The following is a 24,047-nucleotide window of genomic DNA, read 5'->3' as shown; positions in this document are numbered from 1 at the left end:
CACACAAACTAACCACACTGGGTGTTAGAATAAAGACAACAATTGTGGAATTAAAAGTGACTGGACTGAACTGTTCTCACCGACACCTCCTCCACTGGTATGAAGCCAGCCATCTGCACATGCCTCTCAAAACTTTTCACAGGGCTTAGCTCATAGAATCTCAACGGTTCTCATAATTCCCATTTTGCCTGCTCTTGCTGCTCACTTTTGATGCTCAAAACCATACACAGCAAATGCTTGAGTGTTATTTTCCCAGAGTTTAAGGTTGTAGAATATATGTTTTATACTGTGGAGTATTATGAGTATTATTGAGAATTATGTACACTTATCAGTGCATCTTAGTGGTGTTCGTTCTTTCTTCAGTGTTGGCCCAGAGTTTATTTTTACTGCACTAACTCCCGGGGTGTTTATAATCTGATTGAGTCCTTATCCCTTGTTCTTCCTCTTTTTCAGAATTTCCTGTCTTTCTTTTCTTGATCGATTTTCTCTCTCTCTTGGTAAACTCAAACATGTCCTATACCAGTGCTGACCTCTAGTGCCCGTGCTCTGTACAAATTGTGGAGATAAAGGACTGTTTATGAATGAATGAATGAATGAATGAATGAATGAATGAATGAGAGAAAAATAACCTACCTAAAATGAGACTACACAAGTAAATTAATCTGTGAGTACATAGACATGCATCAGTCTGTCTCTCACTGTGGGAGAGTTTGACTGAATGATTTGCAGATGAAAGAATGATTGAAAAGTCAGTGTATGCAGTAGATTAATACTGGGTGATTGAATTAATTAATTGTATACCTTAATGAATGATCACATTGCCCTATAAATGCATGGTAAAAATGAAGAAACACCAACTGTTTCAGTTATAGTATTGTTACTATACTACACAACCTAAACCAACACATCAAATGATGGAAAATGATCTGTAATAGATAATTTGAAGATTACCTACAAACATTTATTTTATTTCAAGTTCAAATAAGATTTATTGGCATGAATGTGTCACAATATTGGAAAAGCAACACAATAGACACAAAATACAACAAATGAATGAATTAATTAGATTTGATATTTTTCAGTGCAATACAATACACACATAAATAATCCATATAAATTATGGAAATCCTTGTTACAGATCATGTGTGTGCTAAAAAGCAATCAGGCAAATCGTTTAGCCCCCCACACAGACACATAAACTTAGAAGAGAAGAGAAAACATCTGGTTCCTTCGTTTTATTCTTTAACAATTTTATAAACATTTAAATATGAATATAATCTTAAATTAATTGAATTCCTTGATTCCTAGGAACGTGTTTATCAACATTTGAATTAATTATTGGGCTATGTATTATGTATATTTCACTACAGAATGCCATCACACTGTTGTTTGTGAGGCACTTCTGCAGGCTCTGGTGCTTCTGCAGGCTTAGTAGATCATGTGATCTGACACAAGCGCACTGTGGACTCTTCACACCTGAACCCAGGATAGAGGGGCTCAGTGAATGTGGAGCGGAACGTGTGCAGGTGAGTGAGCGTGTCGGAGGAGACGCTGTAGAAGGACAGGGTACCTGCGGGCCAGTCCAGGAACACTCCTACTCTTTTGTAGCAGGGGGGTGTATTAAGTATCTTAGTCTCTTCATTATTGTGGCGGGCAGAGTGAATGTAACCATCGTGTGAAGTGCTAACCCTAGTAATACAATTATGTGAAAACATGCTAACAAATCTCCCAGAGAAACGCACAGTCCAAGACTTGTCATTATCTCCAACGCAGGTTCCAACCCAACCCTTGTTTTTGTATGTCACTCCTATCGAAACATAATTACCACTCCACTCAGCCTCCCAATAGCAGCGTCCAGACAAACCCTCTCCACACAGCACCTGAGAGCAGGAGTCAAATCTGTCTGGGTGGTCAGGATATGGCTGTTTCTCTGTCACATGTGTCACCCTTCTGTTATCCTCAGAGAAGGAAAGATCTCTGGCAGCCGTGTTTGGGTCCAGTGTGAGCTCACAGGCATCTACAGACAACAGGAGAGGAGGAGAGAGGAGGATGTGAGGTGTGAAAGAGAATGTTGATCACAGACACACACACACACACACACGCACACACTCTAACACACAGTTGAAAAAACACGACATGCGCACACACACACACACACACACACACTCTAACACACAGTTGAAAAAACACGACATGCGCACACACACACACACACACTCTAACACACAGTTTAAAAAACATGACATGCGACACACACACACACACACACACAATGACAACCAGCCAAACCAGGCACGTCCATGTCTGTGTCCCTTAAAAGGTCAAAACTAGTGGAACTAGTGAGGATAGCACCTGATCAATATATCCGTATACCAGAGTCATGTTAAGGACATATAAAGGGATGATGGGCTCTTGTAATACTGTACACTCAACACAGCAGGCAATATGTTAATTTAATTACAACATAACATCTTTATGGGGAATTTACTGTAATACAATGCACACAGGGATACTATTTCAAGACCAGGAATGTAGTGGTAAAATAAGAGGTGGGTAAACTATGAGGTCTGTGATCACGGTGAGGTGGACTGCGCCATGCTGTATCGGATTTTAAAAAAAGGCATTTAGAACATGTTTGATGATGGTGATGGTTATTGTCCAATGTTTATAACAATACTAGTGGTATTAAATGGTTCCTAGAGTGTTCATGAATGTAGATATTGTAAATGTGGATAATACAGTGTGATTTTTGAATGTTAAAAGTTGCAATTGGTGAATGAACTCTTTTGAGAGGTGGATAAACTCTAATAAGAGGTGGATAAACTCTATTTCTGAAATTTCAGAGGTGGATAAACTGTGTTTGCTTGTGTTTAGCATCCCCTACATCCCTGAATGCGCACAACTATACAGTACATGCAAACATGGTTGTGTCAACTTAATGCGTGGGACACAAATTAGGACGTTCACTGTAAATCAGGGACGTTGGAAGTATTTTCTGAGAGGGGGTGCAGATGATTTGAGCGGGGGTCCGGGGGTTTGTTATTGTGCGAATGGGTTAGCAAAACCATAGCTTTTGGTGAATGGAGATCATCACCCATATGTTTGCGCAACAGTCAGTTCTGCGTTCACTCCAATGAGAGTTAAATACATGTTTTAAAAGCTGTGTCATCACCACGGGCTATTTGCTATGATATTTACAACAAGTTGTAACTTTTAAGTTAGGCTATAGGCCTACAGCAGACTAATTTCGAGTGTCAATTCAAAGACCTGTTTTAATCCATTTTTGGATTAGACTAGCCAGTCTTTATGCTGTTTTCACGGACAGCAAGGATCTACTTCGTCCCTTGTTTTAAATAACGTTGTTTGTTGTTTCTACACACGTCATCTCCAGTGGTTCAGTTTTACTTGCGCAGACGCGCTCATACATTGAATGAGCGCTGACACCACTACCCCCTAATAGCATGTCTCTTTATTTGGTAACACTAAAAAAGTAAAATTTATTTTTCTTTTGGTTTATGTCGCAAATAATCCGCGGACTAGCAATCTCCTCGTCGAGGAGGCCCTAAGCCTACAGATCATAGACAGAGAAAGCATGCTCTGGGAACAGAACACAGTTCCCTGTTTAGTGTAGCCATGGGTCTGTCTACAAGGAAAATGACAAGTGTCTTAGTGCGCTTCGGGGGTAGGGGTGCGGTCACAGCTGTAAATATAATTTCCGTAAAAACTACTACTAGGAATGGGCAGAAATACATCAACATGTGTGTGTGTGTGTGTTTTTGTGTGTGGCATGTGTGTGTGTGTGTGTGTGCGTGTGCATTGCAGGTGTTTCTTTAGCTCAATGTCTATGATTTTTTTTAAAAGTCTGTGTTGAAGCCTGTTGATCAATCCAGCAAAAGAAAGTGCATGCACTGATTGGGATAACTCGGCACCAATCGTAGAAGCAGTGCATGTTACAGTTTCAAATCTGTTTTGGGACCAAGACCTTGAAGCATCAGTAAGAGGTTTTGGTCCAAAACTATCAATCTAACTACTGAAATGAATATGATGAACTGATACTGAAATTACAGACAAAGGAGTATGAAGACAAAGTAATGTACGTGTTGCGATCACATGCTGTTGCAAAATATATGTGTTGATTCAGCAATGCAAATAAAAAGGACAAATAAACCATGTAACAAGTATGTACCAAGTATTAAAATCGGTGACTCACATTTTCTTATTCCTGGTTTACTCCTAAACTCTCCTCCGTGGTCATACCTGAAGAAAAATGAAAGAAGAAAATTACTTTTTTGGTTTTGTAGATCAACAGAGAAGAGAGAGAGATAGAGAGAGAGAAGAAAAAACATGCAGCCACAGCCACACTGGCATATGCATGCACAGAGGGATGACTGGAAAACAATAACAATAGCCAGTCTCCACAAGTGTCAACCACAGCACAAAAATGGATGAAGACTAGCGTGTCATCTAAGTAAACACCCAACACTTACTTGAAAGTCTCTAGTTTACAATTGGGATCATTCAGTCTTTCTGTGAGCTCTCTGACACCTGACTCTCCTGGGTGATTGCAGCTGAGGTCCAGATGTTTCAGGTAGGAAGGGTTTGATTTGAGGGCAGCGGCCAAGAGAGAACAGCCCTTGTGTGTGATCACACAAAGAGACAACCTGAAACCAGAGATAGTTTGGTTTGGAGATTGAGTTGCTAACTAGTATTACTAATTTCAAAGCTAATCATTTTCAAATACAGTACTACCATTATAACTCTGCATACAGTACGAGTACAAATAATTCCCTGAAGGTACTAGCTAGACACATAGTTTCAATTTGCATGAAGCAAAAATGCATGCTAAGGGAAAAGAGAATTATTGAATTATATATTCAGTCAGAGGGAAAGTGCCTCAGTCAAAAACACCTACATGCCTAGTATATATGTATACTGCATGACGAGCAGGGCAAGGTGCTACTCTGTGTTATGAATGGTTTATAACTGACCTCAGTGTTTCCAGCTTGCAATGTGGATCCCACAGTCCAACACAGAGCAGGTCTATTCCTTCATCCCCCAGGTCATTCTCACTCAAGTCCAGTTCTTTGAAATGGGAAGGAGTCCTTTGCAGCACTGAAGCCATCATTTCACAACTTGCTTTAGAGAGGTGACATCGATTTAGCCTGTTTAAAAAATACAGTTGAAGTACAGGGACTAAAGATGAAAATTAGCTTGAAAAGTTAAATCTGGTGCATTTACATTATGCTATACTGTCATAATATGTTACTATTCTGTCATTATACGTTACATATTCAGACAGTATATCAGGAGTGTATAAACTCCCTATTTTGAACCATACTATATTACATTACATTACATTTAGCAGACACTTCTTGACCAAAGTCCAAAGTCAACAAATCAGTAACCTAACCTTATATTAATACCAACTAGTTGTTTATTAAGGATTTATCAAGAATACATAACCTATTGATTGAGAACAAGAAATTGTTTTAACATTGAAATGGGCATAATGGATAATTTTATGAAATGAGACATTGGCAATATGTTCACTGAATGAGGGGACAGCTGAAATATTGATCAGTGATCAGCCCAATACTGATTTGTTACATGCCACATAACTGACCTCAGTGTCTCCAGCTTGCATTGTGGTTCTCTTAGTCCCACACAGAGCAGCTCCACTCCTTCATCCTGCAGGTCATTGTCACTCATGTCCAGTTCTCTGAGATGGGATGTCGATTCTCGCAGAACAGACTCCAACAGTTCACAGCTCTCATGAGAGAGGTGACAACGGTTTAGCCTATTCACAAAAATAAATATAAAAAACATAAAGAAATAAAGAATGAACTGCATCATGTCATCTCTTTATCTCAGATTATTGATTGATTAATTGATTGATTATATGATATCACTGAGCTAGCTCATTGTCCCTGCCCTGGACTTCAGCTGCCAATGAGAACTTATCTCTCCTGAAGTTTCTGATTGGTTGACAATTGTGGTACAAATGTAACGGTGACGTTGAGCGAGCACGAGAGAGATCAGCGAGTGGAGGAACAGTTTATGTGAGCACGTAGAGTGAAACTGAATGAAAGGGGGCTGTTGTTGCCTTGTTGCACATCTTAGCAAACATGAAAAGACATCTGTGGAGCACAGAATAGATTCCTGTTTGCTCAAATACAAGATTTTTGTGCTCGAGTTTCATTTTTCCTCAAAATATAATTTGTGTGCTTGCTCAAAACATTTTTCTGTGGTCAAATTGTTCTACTGTTCGCTCATAAAAGAGGCACAAATGTAACTCCATAGATTTCATGATAAATTATTCATGTGGTTACATTTGGTAATAATAAACTACTGAACAAATGCTTTACTATTGAAGTTATGTTAAGTAAGCATTGACAAGTATAAGGGTGTCACTTTACTTCAGGGTATACAAACACTTATACAAAAGTGATAAGTAAAGGTGATTTCATGATGGATTCACCATGTGTTGACATACACACCCATCTACTGTACACATGCCTCTGCATTGTAAAATCCTACCCCGGGGTCTCTAAAGTCCCTGAGGAGATTTATTCATTGTACAGGACTGTCTACTGGCTGGCAAACTGTAGGTCTATGTGTAACGGATGCCAGCTAGCTTAGCTGTGCTTGTGGAACGTTGGTAAACCTCACTCCCCGACGTTTCAAGAGTGCTGCTGGCATGCGAGCCAGTAGCCTGGGCTATGAATTTTACATATGAAATCTATGATCTAATCATGTTTTGGTACTTGTTGTCTAGCAGATACCAGTGAGAATTGAGTGTGGATAATGCAATTTAGTGAGACAGTTAGAATCATATAGGCCAGACATGTCAAAGTCAAGGCCCGCGGGCCGGATCCGGAATGAATTATCTACGGCCCCCGGGATGATATTAGTTAAGTATTAGAACCGGCCCGCAGGCCACAGCCGCCGGCTGCTGTTTTGCACGTACCAATACTCCATTCCCCACAATGCAACGGTAGCCCACAAACTCACTGCGGCGCCGCAAGTGGGCCTCGGCTTCATTATTCATCAGTATTCAGTCAGGGCAAATGTCAACTTTCATCTACCTCCCTCCCCAGTGTTGTGCCTGAACGCGTTCATTGAACGAAAGTTTTGAGCGAACGGGAACTGAACGTACTGTATTACTACTGCCTGATGAACGTACTATGTGAACTTGTTCATTCTGGTGTCTGTGAACGGCACGCTCTTTCAGTTTAACTTCGTTGAATAGGGTGCCAGATTTCTACAGAGCCTTCCACGCGAAAACCCGGCTAAAACACACCGTAAAAAGGCCTTAATATGGCAGAATGCAGGTCACCATTTGTCAAACTATGGGCCGCGGTCCGCAATGTGGACAATGGTCTGCAGAGTGAAATTATTCCCGGGCCATCGTCTGATAATTTGCTGCGCAATTGATCAAGGAGCCGCGGACAGAAAAAGAAAACATTGCAAACATTTATGCAGTTAGTAGGAAATACTTGTTTGGTGTCATCAAACATAGAGGCATAGAATTAAGGCGTGGTATGAGCGTTTATTCAATGCATGCGTGTGCATGTTGGTAGCAAAGCTAAGCTTCAACCTATTGGAAGGCTATTTAATTATGAAACAACATTTAATAGAACGACGTGGATTTATGCAACTTCCATAAAAAACAGAGCACAGACTATATAAAACACTGTTTGCCATTAAGTATTAAAGTCAGCCAAAAGCTATTAATTAGTCTTAGTTAAAGATAGTTAAAGATCTCCAGATCAGTGATTTACACATGATCTGATCCACCATTTACCATTCACAAAGGCTGGTATTGTGTTTCCTGAATCCTTACATTCAGGCATTCAAATGTAATTAAATAGCATATAAATATTCTATCAGTGTATGATGCTTGCATGAGGGAAACATCCCAAAACAACGGCACCCATAAACCCTATAATTTATCATGCAAGCATCATGCAACAATGCAAAAACATTAAAACTATTGTAGGCTTATTATATTTTACATTAGTAAAGCAGTACTCTGATGTGCATGTTTTCACAAACTTTTGTGAACAATCTTAGCACTTAAAAACATTGTCTGTTTTGAAGTGCATGTATAGCAATATTAACCTGACCCTAGCCAGATGAATGTCGTTCCGCTTAGCTCCGCCTAGCTTCACTCACATCCATCTGGGATCTCTTCCATTGAGAGTGATTTCTCCAACCAACTTTTATGGTTTAGCCAATCAGGACGCAGGGCGGAGTTTCATAGATGTGACATAGCTTAGAAGCGACTGTGAGTCTGTTATTAAAGCGCCACGGGTTGGCTTCGATGTGAGTGGTTGAAGTAGCACGCCAATAGATGACGGACAAGGGCTTATTCAATCATATGCAAGCATTTTTGATTAGGCCCAGCCTTCTGAAGCAACACTTCAATGGATCGGTTCCAGATGGATGAGTGGAGCTAGGCGGAGCGAAATTCATCTGGCTATTGCCAGGTTATAGCAATATAGTATAAAAATAATAATAATTGTTATATCATTATGATAATTTGATGGGGGGTGGGAGGAGGGGTGGGTTCATGTAGGTGGGCCCTATGACCCCAAAGTATGCCTTGACTAGGTCTCAGGTCAAAGAAGTTTGAGAAAGGCTGATGTAGACGACAAAGCAGCAATGAGGCATCGTATGATCATTTAAACAAGTTTTATGACAAGGTCGGTGAGGATGGGAAAAATCTTACATTTCTGTGCAAACTTTGGCCGGACTTCAGTCACAGTCATTATTCATTTAATCATTAAATACAATACAGTACACGTCTTGGTTCAATAGGTTACGTGCAGTCATTTTAATATGTTTCAATAAACATTCAACCAGTCCGGCCCTCGGCTTGTAGCTAATTTGTTTTTTTGGCCCTCTGATGTATTTGACTTTGACATGCCTGATATAGGCCTTTCAGCGTGATTTATTTTTGTGGAAAAAATGTGCTAGACTGGGCGGCGGTCATATTTTGTACTGCTCTGCGGTACATATGTTCACTATGTACATATTATGAATTAGGAATTAGTTTACTGTTTGCACCTTAAAAAATCACCATGAGTTAGTGATTAATTCATCATGAGTTAAACATCTACACATTAGGAATTATGTATTAATTCACTATTTGCACATATTAATTGTACCCTTAGTAATATACATGTAACTATTTAAAAAATAGGGGGAATTCATAATTTATAACAAAGGAAAACACACTGATAACATCAAGCAAATAAGACTCTAATGAGGGAAAGCACATTTGTTAGCACAATAGTAATTTAAGAGAATGCAGGGGCACCTGAACGTTTGATCTGTGGTAGTTTCACACAAGTTTATTACATGCCACATAACTGACCTCAGTGTCTCCAGCTTGCATTGTGGTTCTCTTAGTCCCACACAGAGCAGCTCCACTCCTTCATCCTGCAAGTCATTGTCACTCATATCCAGTTCTCTGACATGAGATGCTATCCCTGGCAGAACTGATGCCAATAGTTCACAGCTTGCTTTAGATAGGCAACACCGATTTAGCCTATGGAGAATAAACTTTGTATCACTGTATTATCCCTTATCTCAAATGTTGAATATAGCATGTTAAATATGACACTTGTATTTATGTTGATACACACAGAACCATACTTAGCGATAAAATGGAAGCATCTCTTTCATCTAATATGTCAGAAAACAATCCTGTAATGATCAAAGGTGACCTTTCTGATTATTCTATACTCACCAAACTCTCCTAGAAACTTTGACTACAGAGAGCATTCTGTGGAGCCCTGTTTCTGATCTAAGGTATTTCTTCAGATCAAACTCCTCCAAGTCTTCAGCTGATATCAGCAGCAGGTAGGCCAGAGCTGAGCACTGGGCTGGAGTCAGGTTCTTCTCCTCTACTGAGTTTATGTGCCTGAGTAAAAAGGCAATCACTATATTTTATAAAATTTCTGACCATTTAAAACGCTTCTTGTTATTATTGTTAGCCTCTTACCCCCACCCCACTATATGAGACACCTGAAATGGACCTGGTAAAATGTTTTTAACTGTTCCACATCAATGCTCTTTGGAAATTTGGAATGGCAACTATAACAACAAAGTGGCAACTATAGTGTAGTCAGTCAGACAATCTGATGTATGTAGTCTCTGATCTTGCCAGGTGGTATAAACATGATACATTTTATGTTATATGCCATGTTTACTAAAGTAGGCTACTAGCCATTTCTACTTCACATTGTGGAGATATTTGCCTCCGCCTCATCCGTTAATGCTGTATAACGGAACATATTATCCATAAGCCATTATCCTTTACTTAACATATTGAAGTTGACCTACTTATCAACAAACTGACATAATTACCCAATGATCTCCTCTGCCAGTGAACTGTCCCCAAGCTCATTTAAACAGTGGAAGAGTTTAATGAGCCGTTCTAGTGAGACGTCCTCTTTGATCTTCTCCTTGATGTATTGAACTGTTTTCTCAGTGCTTACTTCTCTGGTAGCTAACTGTGGCAGCACTACATCCAGTGGGGGCTGGATTTCAGGCTCCAACATTGGAGCCAGGCCAAGAAGGAAGCACAGGAATAGGTCCAATTGTCCAATCTTGCTCTGCAGGGCCTTTTCCACAGCAAACTCATAAAGGTGAGACCTTGATGGTGTGGACGACCAGCTGATCTTCTCACTCACAGTCTTGAGAAGAGGATTTTCCCCATTACCACTTTCATGAAGAACATAAAGAGCAGCAAAGAATTCTTGTACACTGAGGTGCACAAAGCTAAAGGTGTTCTCTCCAGTTATGCCACTTTCCATTTTCAAGATCTCTGTGAACACTCCAGCATCAAAAGCTCCAGATTTCACATCAAGATCACACACTTTCAAATCTTTCTCATAAAACATCAGGGTGCCTTTCTCCAGATGTCTAAATGCCAGTTTCCCAAGTTTAATAAGGAGCTGTCCTTTTTCCAGTGCACTCTTGTTCTTCAGGTTTTTTATCTGAAGAACACTGAATGATGCATATGTTTCAGTCAAAGTTTTTGGTGGCTCCTCTTTGCTCTGATTTTCCAGTATCTCTTCCAGCACGTTGGCTACAATGTGGCAGAATAGTGGTATCTGACACATGACATGAAGGCTTCTTTTGTTGTTGACAAATTCAATGACTCTGTTGGCCTTTTCTGGATTCCTGATACTCTTCTGGAGGAACTCAATTTTCTGGGGGTCATTGAATCCACACACCTCTGTCTTCATGTTGAAGTACTCACATGGGATCAGACTGGCAGCTGCTGGTCTGGTTGTGACCCAGATGAGTGCAGAAGGTTGGAGGGTACCTTTGATGAGACTCGAGATGAGGATGTCCACGGAAGACTTCTCATAAGGGTCACAAATACACCCATCAAAGTCTAGCTGGAGTTGGCTTTCGTTGAGACTGTCAAAGACAAAAAGCATCTTGCTTTCACTGAATTCAGGGAGGTTTCTCAAATCTTCGAGTTTAGGGTAGAACACAAGAAGAAGATCAAGAAGGCTGTAGCTTTTTCTTCTCTTCAAGTTCAGCACTCGGAATGGAAGAAGAAAAACAAAATCTATGTCTTGATTTGTTTTTCTCTCAGCCCAGTCCATGACAAACTTCTGCACTGCAACAGTTTTCCCTACACCAGCAGCTCCCAATGTCAAAACTCTTGTGGCAAATGTGTCTGCAAATATGTCCCCCAACTCGATTTGCTTAGCTTCAGAGCTTGGTCCTGTTCTATTTTCTTCTGTCATATGTCTTTCTTCAATATGAACCTCAATATAAGTATCTTGTAAACTGTAATTCCCAGACTCTTGATGTAAGATAGAAAACTTGTTTTTCAGTTCTTCCTGAAGTTTTTGTATTAGTGATGATTTCTTCCTTGTTGCTGCATGTGCTTCATCATAATCTTAAGACAACAAAGATAAGATATATGATGAAATGGGTGACAAACAGGGTTCTAAATTAACACCCGCCAACCCGCCAAATGCGGGTTAAAATCAATTTTGGCGGGTGTTAATAAAAACTTACTAGCCAGTTTGGCCAGTGAACCATGAGGCATTACATGCATGATACATTACAACCAGAAAACACATGGAATTAGAAGAACAAACGGAGCCAGAGCCAAGGGATTGGCGAACGTTCGGAGAGCGTACACTATGGCGGATTTGAGGCTAAATAGTAGACCAGTTCCACCTAGCCATTCCTTTGAACCCCATTCAATTTGACATCAAATAACGTCACAGCTAAAGCGTTTTAAGCCTTTATATGAACTTTTTCTATTTTCGGAGTAATACAACATTGTGTGATTGGCGTCATAACCTTGTAACTGACTTACCGGCTGAGTAATAATCTTTTTTCCAAAATCAATGCTAACGTGACGTAGTTATGACCGCCGCGCAGCCCAGTGAGTTGTCCAAGCACGCCGTGTCCGAGGGAACCAAGGCCGTCACCAAGTATACCAGCTCCAAGTAAAGCCTGACTTTGAACGCGCTTTAATCCAAAGGCTCTTTTAAGAGCCACCCACGTTCTCTTTGAAAAGTAACTCCAATATAAACAGGCTACACTTTATTCATTCACATACAATACTTATCTGAAATAAAGCGTACACTCTTAAAACCAGTTTGTTGAAAACAACACAACTTGCGTTATTTTTAACACATCTCTATGTCCAGACAGGGACAACACATTAGTTTTAAGAGTTGTACCTAAAATGTATCAAATGTTACTTCCTGGATTAGGTAGAATGCGTAGCCTACACTTAGAACCTGTTATTTACCATTGGTCCATATTTTGCCACGGCTGCGTCATGCTCCAAACGGGCCATCAAGGGACAGAATGGACTCCTCGTGTGGTTTGGAGAGAAACGGCACGATAGTGGGATAAACATTGGCCAGGCCAGGATAATGTTCCAGCGAATGAGCACAACTAAAACCGGGTATACAGGGGCGAATAGGACAAGTTAGCTAAAAGCTATGAACCCTGCGTCAAGGAAGACTGCAGCTGTGTTGGTCTCATTATGACCGCCGCACAGTGAAGCGGCGGTCATATAGGTTTAGTCAGATTTTTTAATTTTTTTAAAAAAAAATTTCCCGCATGGCCAAATTTCCGTCAAGGTTTCCCGGGACACTGAAAGACCGGGCTACACGAAACTTGGTGGGCATGTAGCCCCACATGGATAGCATGGAACCATCGTTTTTCGTTTTGATCTGTAGCCCCCCCCGCTGGACTGGACCCCCCGAAAGGAGGATAGGGCAGACACAGTTTTCTGTGAATATTTCAAGAACCGTAGGGTTTAGGACATGGCTAACATGGTCAAAACTGCACGAAATTGAAAGTGTAGGGTCATTATGACACCGTCCGAATGCATGCCAAGTTTCGTGGACTTTCGTTCAATTAATTTATGTGTACATTTAGTGACCGTACACCAACAGAGTTTTTCTGTGAATATCTTGAGAACCGTAGGGCCTAGGATGACCAATTTTTTGCGTATGTTTGCCTCCAGGGGTCATATTAACCTATTCCATATGAACACATGTGCATAAACAGATACACACGTGTAACGGATGCCAGCTAGCTTAGCTGTGCTTGTGGAACGTTGGTAAACCTCACTCCCCGACGCCTCAAGAGTGCTGCTTGCCTGCGAGCCAGTAGCCTGGGCTATTGGCTCAATTGTTAGCGCACTTGCCTCCCGATCCGAGGTGCTGCTGTTCGCGGGTTCGAGTCCGGGCGTGTGCAGGGCTGAATCGCGCAGGTTCAACACAACGCAGGTTACACACGCACACACATACATTCACAGTAATCATTCGTATGACACATACTCACACAGTAGACATATGTACGCATGCATGCACATGCACACACCCACCCACACACATAAACATAAACATGTACACGCACACATGCACACAATTCAAGAATTTCTCAGAATTATGAACAGGCAAGATGGGGGTGGGGTTGTATAAAATGTATTTTACATGTGAAATCTATGAACTAATCATGTTTTGGTACTTGTTGTCTAGCAGATACCAGTGAGAATTGAGTGTGCATAATGCAATTCAGTGAAACAGTTAGAATCATATATGCCTTTCAGCGTGACTTATTTTTGTGGAAAAAATGTGCTGGACTGGGCGGCGGTCATATTTTGTACCACTCTGCAGTACATCTAGTTTACGTAATGAGCATGCGAGAGCGGGTTAAAGCGTCGCACAGGAGCAAAATAACCGTATTCTCTGTGTAATAAGATTGTAAGCATCTGACCACAACATTTCAGCAAAGTTTTGATGGATTGACAGTAGGCTATGAATGTGGCGAGTGCTGTTTATATCAAATCTAAACAACTAGGACATTTAAGAAAATTAAATTTAGACGTGGTGGTAATGAAGTAAGTGGCTACATTAAAAGACCAGTATGTAGGAAATAATGGAAAATAAACTGTAACCATTTCAAAAATGATCACCATATGTTGTCAGAGAGTAAGGAAACACGATGAATTGAAGTAATGGCTTATTTGACAACATTACTCTAACCCGTAAAACCCTGTAAATGTTAATGAGTTAAGAGTTAATGGGCGGAATCTCTTGGAATTTTTGTTTATGTTTTGAACGATTAATTCTAGAATAGCGTATTAATAATGGGCTAGCGCGTCCTCCTATTTGGGTTGCCAAATTAGTAGTGCTGTCAAACGATTAAAATTTTTAATCACGATTAATCGCTGAATTCCTATAGTTAATCACGATTAATCACATATTTTATCATATAATTAAAATTCTATTATTTTGCATTTCTGAACTTTCCAGGAGTCCATATTAACAATAAAGCAATTATTGTTTATCTTGATTGGGATTCAAATGAAAGCAAAGCAAGTTACTTTATTAACTGAACTTTAAGACATAGGTCTATTTGATTATTTCAAATCAAATTTCAAAAGATGTGCAGCAGACCTGAGGCAACACAATATATTCTTCAGAAATATAGCTGATATAAACTGAAATAAATGCTACTGCAGAAGTGCATGCATGAAAAAATCTTTGGCGGCACACAACTAATGCGTCAGCCTAGGCTACTACTCTTTGGCCGGCTCGTTAGCCCAACCAAGTGTGTGCAGCATGCCTTTACGTAGCCTACTAACGGCGCATCTTCATAAAGATAAACTGCTTTGACACAACAGACTGGGAAATGTTTAAGCAGGCAGCCACTTACAACAACCGGACAGACATAGAGGAGTATACAGACACTGTAACCTCTTACATCACCAAGTGCATCGATGATGTGACCCACACAAAAGACATCATCACTGGCTAACTGGAAGCCATGGCTGACAGGGGATGTCCTCAGGCTGCTGAGGGCCAGAGACAAAGCCAGAGCTGGGGATGAAGCTGGCATGAAAACAGCGAGAGCCAACCTGTCCCGTGGCATCAAGGAAGCAAAAAAAAGGAATACACTCACAAGATAACCACCCACTTCAAAGACAGCAGGAACTCACAAAGCCTATGGCAGGGCATTCAGGCCCTCACGGACTACAAGCCCGCCACAGAGCTGTGAGAGCAACATCCCTCTGCTCAACAACCTGAACCTTCTTTGCTCGCTTTGAAGCACAAAACAGCACCTGCCCACAGAAGACCCATCCCCCCTCTACATGAGCAGCCCTGTGCCTCTCTGCCGACAGCGTGAAGAGGACACTTGCTGCTATCAACACCCAGAAGGCAACAGGTCCAGACAACATCCCAGGTCGATGGCGCTGAAGGACTGGCAGGGGAGCTTAAGGATGTCTTCACAGACATCTTTAACACTTCCCTGAAGCAAGCCATCGTCCCATCATGTTTCAAAGCTGCCACCATCATACCTGTGCGAAGAAAACTGCTCCATCCTGCTTCAATGACTACCGCCCTGTGGCACTGACACCCATCATCATGAAGTGCTTTGAGCGGCTTGTCATGTCACATATCAAAGCCATTCTCCCCCCCCCTGGACCCCTTCCAGTTTGCATACCCAGCCAAGCGGTCTACAGAGGATGCAATCTGCTCTGCCCTCCACCCAGCCCTCACCCACCTGGAAAAAAGAGACTCATATGTGAGATTGCTGTTTATAGACTTCAGTTCTGCATTCAACACCATAATACCACAACAACTCATCTGCAAACTCGACAAACTGGGACTCAGTACCTACCTCTGCAACTGGCTACTGGACTTCCTCTGTCAGAGGCCCCAAGTAGTACGTGTTGGCAACAATACCTCAAGCAGCATCACACTGAGCACAGGGGCCCCCAAGCTGCGTGCTCAGTCCGCTGCTCTTCACCCTGCTGACGATGACTGCACTGCAACCTACAGCAACAATCACATAGTGAAATTTGCTGACGACACAACTCTGGTGGGTCTCATCACCAAGGGCGACGAGACTCAATACAGGTTGGAGGTCGACCATCTGACCACGTGGTGCAGGGACAACAACCTCCTGCTGAACGTCAGCAAGACCAAAGAGATTGTTGTTGACTTCGGAGAGGTCACACCCAACACCTGCCACTGACCATCGACGGTGCTGTGGTGGAGAGAGCGAAAGCAGCACCAAATTCCTGGGGTGCACATCAGCGAAGACCTCTCCTGACCACCAAACACTGCATCACTGGCGAAGAGCTCAGCCCGCCTGTACTTCCTCAAGGAAACTCAGGCGCAGCAAGTGCTCCACCAGCCATCATGACCACATTCTACCGAGGCACCATTGAGAGCATCCTCTCCAGCTGTATCGCTGTGTGGGGCGGAAGCTGCACTGAATACAACAGGAAAGCCCTGCAGCATAGTGAACACAGCTGGAAGGATCATTGGTGCTTCACTCCCTCCCTGAAGGACATTTACACCACCCACCTCACCCCTCAAGGCACTGACCAAAATTGTGAGTGATGCAAGTCACCCCGCTCACAATCTGTTTGATCTACTGCCCTCTGGGAAGAGGTACAGAAGCCTGCGCTCCCGCACTACCAGACTCACCAACAGCTTCATACACCAAGCTGTAAGGATGCTGAACTCTCTCCCTCCTCTCCCCCCTCCACCCTCAGCTACATAACATCCTGGACATTGGACCCACAATGGCCACCTGCACTACTCCACTTGCACACTTGAACACTTGCACACTTGTACACTTTACAACTTGGTGTTGTTGTCCTGAAAACACAACACTTCTGCTGCTCTTACATAACTTGCACCACTATGCCACTTTCTTTCATTACTCAGGTCAAACAGAACTACCCAAGCCTCTTATTGGCCTGACTTTGCACTAGTTTTTTATTGACTGTCTATGCACAATTTCAACAAAATTTTGCTGCTCTTATTTTTTTCATTATTATATGTGCCCTCTTATTTACTTATTTACTTACTTTTTGTTTACTTGAATGTTATGTTTGTCTGTGGACTTAAAATTGGTAAAATATGTCTTGTCTTCACCGTGGGATAGTGAGAAACGTAATTTCGATCTCTTTGTATGTCTGGAACATGTGAAGAAATTGACAATAAAGCTGACTTTGACTTTGACTTTGAAGATACATTTGATCTGCATCACGCCCCATTTTAGCGGAAAACACATTAACATTATACCATTGAAAGACAGCTAGTAATCACACGTTGACGTTACATCTAGTTATTAATTCACAGGACATTCAGTCATTTTAATAACACGGCAGTTATGAATTACTGTGTTTATGTAACTTACTCATGTCGAAACGATGTACATTACCAACCTTATTCGTTTGCAATACCCCATGTATTATACAAATTTAGCATGTACACTTACCATAATATCCCATGCAAAACGGTTAGCTTGCTAGCTAGCTAACTGTGGAACTTCAGTATAACATAGCCAATTATCTCACCTAGTTGTAGGAAATAGGCTACGTTCATATTACAAGTGATAGAATGAATGTGTGACTTATGTTTAGTTCATGTTATGACATGTAAAGTTAAGCTTGCTGAACTTAATTAGTCAGCCACGGGCAGTTTGACTGTGCCTATCTATACATCATCACATTAACCCCATAAACACACATATAACTCTTACACCAACCTTATTTTGAGCCTTTTATTCATGTTTGTTTCAAGATTTAGTAAGTTTACTATAAGCATGTTTCGCTCTCCACTTTGATGCAGCATAGATTTCCATTATATCAGTCATCTTCCCCCTAAAAGGTGCAGCACATACAACGTTCTGTTCCATTCCATTCGTCAGTGCGTATTGTTTAGTTTCCGGTCTGGCTAGATCGGTGTGGTGTTGTAGTTGTTCAAACGTTACTAGTTGTTGCAACAGCATGTGAAAAAACTACAAAGTTTGTTACACCAAAATGAACGTTAATCTCGCGATAAAAAAATTGACGCCGTTAATAACGCGTTTAACTGACAGCACTACAAATTAGCAAAAGCCAACTGTCAACAGCTGTCAGTTGTAGTCATGAACGTCTACGAGAGTCAGGCAAATTTCCAAAATTAAAACAAGAAACAAATTAACGCTAACTTCAGCTAAATATGTTACGTTGGTTAGAGAGGTATTTTTTGTTTTCACTGTTTCCGTAATGTGTAGCTGGGTCATGGTTGGAGAAACGTTAAAGCAGCTGCAGGTCAACTAACGTTAACTAAGTCTTCATTACATCTGGCAACCCAGAAGAGGCTCGTGTCTGGTAGTTTTGAGATTGTAATGTAGTCACCAGTGTTTTGATTTTGGCCTACAGAACGTTCGGTAACAATCCTACAAATCACACCTTTAATCCAATCTCTCGGTGCAGCTATCACAAGAGTTACACGAGTCAGACTACGTGCCTATGTTACATCTACGTCCCCTGAGCCTGCGCAGAAAGCCTAGTCGACCAATAGGAAACGGCTGAAATTTGCTTCACCTGTCTCGACTGACGTCTACATGATGACTCTGTCCATATCTTTTACTGTCTATGGCCAGAGCAGGGAGCATAGACTGAAAGAGGAGGGAGTTAGCCAATAAAGTAAAAAGTACATGACATGTACATAACACAAATACATAACATGTTACAAAATATTAACGCAATAAACGCATTGTGTAAACGCAATAAACGCATACCTATTTCCTTTGTAGGGGGCTGATGTCATGTAACGAAGGTTGCAAAACCTGAAGCAGCAAGATTGTTTATGTTATTGTCTATGGAGTTAGCTGAAGATGGGAACGTGAGGAGCTTGTAGGCGAAAATTTTCAGTTTTAAAAAGTTGCCTGATCAGTGATCACCTCCACCACACGCCTCAAGCACTGTGCAGTAGGGCACTGAGAGACAGAGGAGGGACCAACATTTAGCCAATAAATAGTAGCTGTACCGCAAACTGTTTTTCGCTCTACAATGTCAACATGCACCAACAGCATGTTAAATAAAGATGATACTTTTCAGGTCCTCTCTAAAGATCCAACTTGAACGCTGCGCGTCGGGGTCCGGTTCACCCTGTCGGGACCTATCTCCCGACAATGACCGGCGTTCTATACATTATACCTTACGGTACCGATCCACTTGCACGACACTTAATTTTGTTGTGTTGCATAGATGTCGCGCTGCCTCCCCACGTTCAGTCGTGTGTGGGCGTTTTGTTTAAAATGTCAGTTACCAGCTCATACTCAGTTCGTTTTAACGTATCTTAAGTGTTTTTCCACAAATGGACCACAATTTTTCAAACTATGCAAGCCATTTGAAAATCTTGTTTTATTTAAACTACTCAATGCAATCTCAAATCCTCACCAGAAACAGTCAATATATATTCATCCAAATCCTAGTTTCGTTTGTTTTATGGACTACTAGGTGGTCGTGGAAGAGATTGTTAAAACATTATTTGTCTTGTAAGCGGAACCAAAGTTTTACATGCACCGTTGTGGTAGAACAAAGGACCTACAACCTCGTCCTTTCATTGGAGAGTCGCCTCACGTTCAACGGATTCATTTGCATAAAGATGGGCTTTGCCCAGCTTTTTGACGCGCGACATATTTTCAAATGCAGCGCTGCCTTCCCGGAATGCTTTGCGGGCGCGTTAAAGTCGCTTGACGTCACCCATAGGACTAGAGTCAGAGAATGTCTAATAGAAGAGAATTGGCACTGTCTGGTTACTTCCGGTTTCTGGACTGGTTGCAGTTCCTCCTCAGATTCCACTTGAGGGCGCTCGCAGGCGAGTGCAGAATGCATTGAGGTCTATGGAGCTTTACCCCTCAATATCCACTTTTCTCTGGATATAATTTTTTGAGTAGTAATTTGAATGTTGCATTCGCTAGGAGAGGCAAAGAAAATACACACTGTTGATTGTTATATTTTTTGAAGTCACGTAAGTCTTCTAAAAAGCCTTTCAAATATGTCAATGACGTCATTCATTAGCACAATGCTAGCGTGATATGGGCAACAACGACCCAACCTGTAAGACATGAAAAGGACATAAGTACTCGTTCATTCGACTTTAGATCTAAAATCTATATTGAACTTGCATAAACTACAATAAAATCTACGATTCTTCCACGACAAGCAGGTGAGAGATACATTCAGCCATCTAGCTCCATAGACCCCCATTCAACCTGCACTCACCCGCAATCACCCCTAGTGGAATTCTAATGGAACTGCAACCAATGTCGATACAATGAGGCTTAATAGGAAGTGCCAAGGCTCTCCGTAGACGGGCTCTGCTAGAGTGGAATGCGACACGTCAAAATGAAGTGTCGTGCAAGTGGATCGGTACCGTTACTTACAAGTGGCAACCGTTGCTAAGGTGGAAAAGCCATGCCTTCAACAGCACTCGCGTTAGCTTATGTTTGAAACGGTAGGCTAGGTTTCTATTATCTAGATCTAGATATTTCTAGGTTGAAATGTGCAGTTTTTACTAGAAAATACGGTCATTTCCATGGACGTTGTGTTAAGAAATTAAACATGTTCTAAACGCTGACGTCGATGTGCGTCACATGCTGGCAAGAACCCTTTGGTTATGCCAGTTTTCAGTATACAGAGGGCTTACCGAAAACAACCAGTAAGCTAAAATTAGCAATAAATGGTAACTTTATATTGTAAGTACACGTAATAAAGGCTGATATTTTAAACGAGCTGTCTAAAACGGTTAAATGTGTTTATATGAATGACTTTAAGAGGCTCAACTTCACACTAACATTTTTAAGACAGGTGCAGGGTTGTCTTAAAGTTACGAGGAAAATTGAGAAGAAATGTAAGAACTTTGTTTTCAAGAATCTCATTTGTTCTTAAGTGTTTTTCTTAGGAAACATCTTAAGAAGAAAGTTAAGAAAAATCATAAGAATGTTATTCATGAATATCAAATCTTCTTAAATTTGTTCTTAAGACAAAAGATAAGAAGAAAGAACGACTTAAGAAGTATTTTTGTCTTAAGAAAGCTTTGTGAATACGGCCCCTGGTTAGGTGCCTTGCTCAAGGGCACTTCAGCTGTTCCTACTGGTCAGGGTTCAAGCCGGCAACCCTCCGGTTACAAGTCCGAAGCGCTAACCAGTAGGCCACGGCTGCCCCAAAACTGCTAACTGCTAATATAACCGCTAATTAGCTAGCCTGTACACCCACAAAATCTTGACTTTTAATATCTGAAAAGTTTCCACCTCTTTTTAGGAAAAAACATGGAGGTATTACATAGAATGAGCCAGGAAGTACTGCTCACATACATTTCAATAGCCAATGCTAGGGTAGCCATTTCAGCCAAAAATATACTTAATGCTGCCACTATTCTTTAAAAATGGCACCTGATATGAGCTCACTTCCGGCCACATTTTCACATGGCCACAAAATATGTTGTCTGGTTAACCCCACCCCACTAGATTAGCTTTTGTGTCCCCCAGTAATTTGTACAGATTAGCTTTTGTGTCCCCTAGTAATGTGGGCATATTAGCTTGGAAGTGAGCACTTGTATGCATTTTTAAACATTGCGGCAGCACATAAAGATGATATCTGGTTGAAGCTAACCTTCGGACCTTCCCTCTGGGAGAAATGAATAATGAACACATAGCCTACAATCTTCCCTATATCAAGCAAGTGGCGCATCATCAGAGACTGTACTGTATACTTACATCTCTCTAGATCTCTCTCCAAGTCCTCTGTCAACTGATGGTTGTTCATCTTCCGCAAGATGGTCAGCGTGATGCTCCCCGCGTCCGTGCCATACACCTCCACCATCAAGTCCACGGCGTCGTCTGTGTCGGCCTTCTCCAGCTTTCCCCATGCTACTCTGCCCTGGTCCCGCAGGTAGTGCTTAAACCTCTTAAACTCTGCTCCTGTGAGGTTGTCCAGAGTGTTCCTCAGGACTTCTTCCAGGTTTGTGGTCATTGTATGGTTTATCGGACTGCTAATAACTGGATGCTTTGGGGTAAGGTTTCAAAAATGCATTTTAATATGTAAATATTTATCATCGTTATCATCGTAATAAAAAAACACTCTATGCTCTCTCTCTGTAAGTTTGTATGAAATATGTAAATATGCCATAGTACAAAATACATAACTGAGTCAGTAATTTCAACATATAAACCCCAACATATTTTATATTTATATGTAGGCTATTTATTTTATTTATACATTTGACTCATGTAAGTCTGATTATGAGCTTAACTGTGATCATAATTCTGAAAATAGACAGGCAGTTTAGCTTTAGTGAAAATAGTAAAATATCTCTCCCACACAGCGAATTAGATCCTACCTACTATAACTGGAGCCTTTGACAGCCCTGTTTAACAGAAATCAACAATACATAAATAAATAATCAAAAAACCTTCAGGTTGCCTAAATCTCCTTCCTATCAAAGTTGCATATTTGCCGTTAAGCATGATGTACCTGTATATATTTTTCTTTTGATCAAGTTTGTAAGTCATCTCATATTTCGCAAATTACTAAACATATCAACATCTTTGCCGTGATCCTACCTCAACACCAGCCACTTCTCAAATGTTCTAGACACAATAATTCCTGATGATTATGTAACGACCACAAATGAGGAAGAGCAAAAACGGGAAGTATAAATTATTTATTATTTATTTTATACCATGGGCTAGGTTGAAAAGGGTGTCGTTTAAAAAGTGATATAGCCTACACCTATAAAATTATTATGACGTTGCTTGACAACGCCTGAGTTAGTCCGCTCAGCTGTGACTTATTAACATTCCAAAGTGTTGCAATAAACAGCTGAAAAAACTAACGATTTTAGCTCTAAAACTCATTTAGTAGGCCTATTAATAATTGATTTCATATGTATTTATTCGTAAGTGACCATGGTATAAACGGGATAATACCCTTCGATGCATCCATTATCAGAAATAAATGGACTCCGCTTTGCGTCGGACGGTTCACACATCCGCGCCGTCCATTTATTTCTGATAATGGACACCTCGTAGGGCATTATCCCTTACATCAGTGGTTCTCAAACTGTGGTACGTCCGGGTACCACTGGTGGTTCGCGGACTCCTTCTAGTGGTACTCTAGGTGTCTCCAAGATTTATTTTTATAAAGATGACATAATCACTTCAGATGATATCAAAATATACTTTATATAATTTAAAATCCTTAACCACGCGATCAACAAAGTTAAATTTAAACAATTTTTTTCATTAACAAAAGCAGGCCTATATTTATTTTTATATCAATGCCAATGTTTGACAAACTAAGCTGAAAGAAAAAGGTAGCAAACATGATGGATCAAAAACATTCATGCAATCATGGCTCCAAACGGGAAGTATTAGAAAGAGAAGTATGTCGAGCAGAAACTGAAGTTGGTGACAATGAGCCCATGCACATGTGACTAGTGAAGCTTCCATGGCACCTGCCAGCCACAACGCTGCAAAACAGTAGCCTATGTACAATATACAATATGTGAAATTACCAATAAAATACAATATTTGAATTGTATTTTAATGCCAGTCATAATGGTGGTACTTGGAGAGCCAATTGTTTTCTGAGGTGGTACTCATTGTGAAAAGTTTGAGAACCACTGCCTTACATATTTGTATTAGAAATCTTATTGACTTTAAACTGACACCAAATAGCACCCCCTTATGTA

At 40.9% G+C, this 24,047-nt stretch overlaps 1 protein-coding gene across 2 annotated transcripts; it reads right to left on the bottom strand.

Annotated features, from left to right (window-relative positions):
* Positions 1-1,003: 1,003 nt before the first annotated feature.
* Positions 1,004-22,990, bottom strand: LOC125298485 (NACHT, LRR and PYD domains-containing protein 12-like). Of its 2 annotated transcripts, XM_048249231.1 has the most exons (10): positions 22,918-22,990; positions 22,072-22,360; positions 10,375-11,926; positions 9,755-9,928; positions 9,380-9,553; positions 5,624-5,797; positions 4,989-5,162; positions 4,488-4,661; positions 4,211-4,257; positions 1,004-2,017 (listed from the first exon to the last, which is right to left on the bottom strand). In XM_048249231.1, exons 2-10 carry the CDS (start codon positions 22,325-22,327, stop codon positions 1,437-1,439), a joined length of 3,306 nt encoding a protein of 1,101 aa, XP_048105188.1. In that variant the 5' UTR covers positions 22,328-22,360; positions 22,918-22,990; the 3' UTR covers positions 1,004-1,436. The 2 variants fall into 2 exon arrangements, with proteins under 2 accessions (XP_048105188.1, XP_048105189.1); XM_048249232.1 differs by lacking the exon at positions 5,624-5,797.
* Between the last annotated feature and the right edge of the window lie 1,057 nt (positions 22,991-24,047).

Source organism: Alosa alosa, chromosome 7 (assembly GCF_017589495.1).
Source record: "Alosa alosa isolate M-15738 ecotype Scorff River chromosome 7, AALO_Geno_1.1, whole genome shotgun sequence".
Classification (NCBI taxonomy): domain Eukaryota; kingdom Metazoa; phylum Chordata; class Actinopteri; order Clupeiformes; family Clupeidae; genus Alosa; species Alosa alosa.
Note: the sequence above shows the minus strand (reverse complement) of the source record. Positions and strands in the feature narration are given on the sequence as shown.

What these genes read in the sequence shown, in the direction of transcription:
- LOC125298485 (XM_048249231.1), bottom strand. Translation starts at nt 22,327, where the DNA reads ATGACCACAAACCTGGAAGAAGTCCTGAGGAACACTCTGGACAACCTC. An exon ending in CTGGCAGAGGAGATCATTGG is followed by an intron (nt 9,929 to 10,374) that starts GTAATTATGTCA and finishes CTTTTTACTCAG; the next exon opens with GCACATAAACTCAGTAGAGG. An exon ending in TAAACCAGGAATAAGAAAAT is followed by an intron (nt 2,018 to 4,210) that starts GTGAGTCACCGA and finishes TGTTGTCTGTAG; the next exon opens with ATGCCTGTGAGCTCACACTG.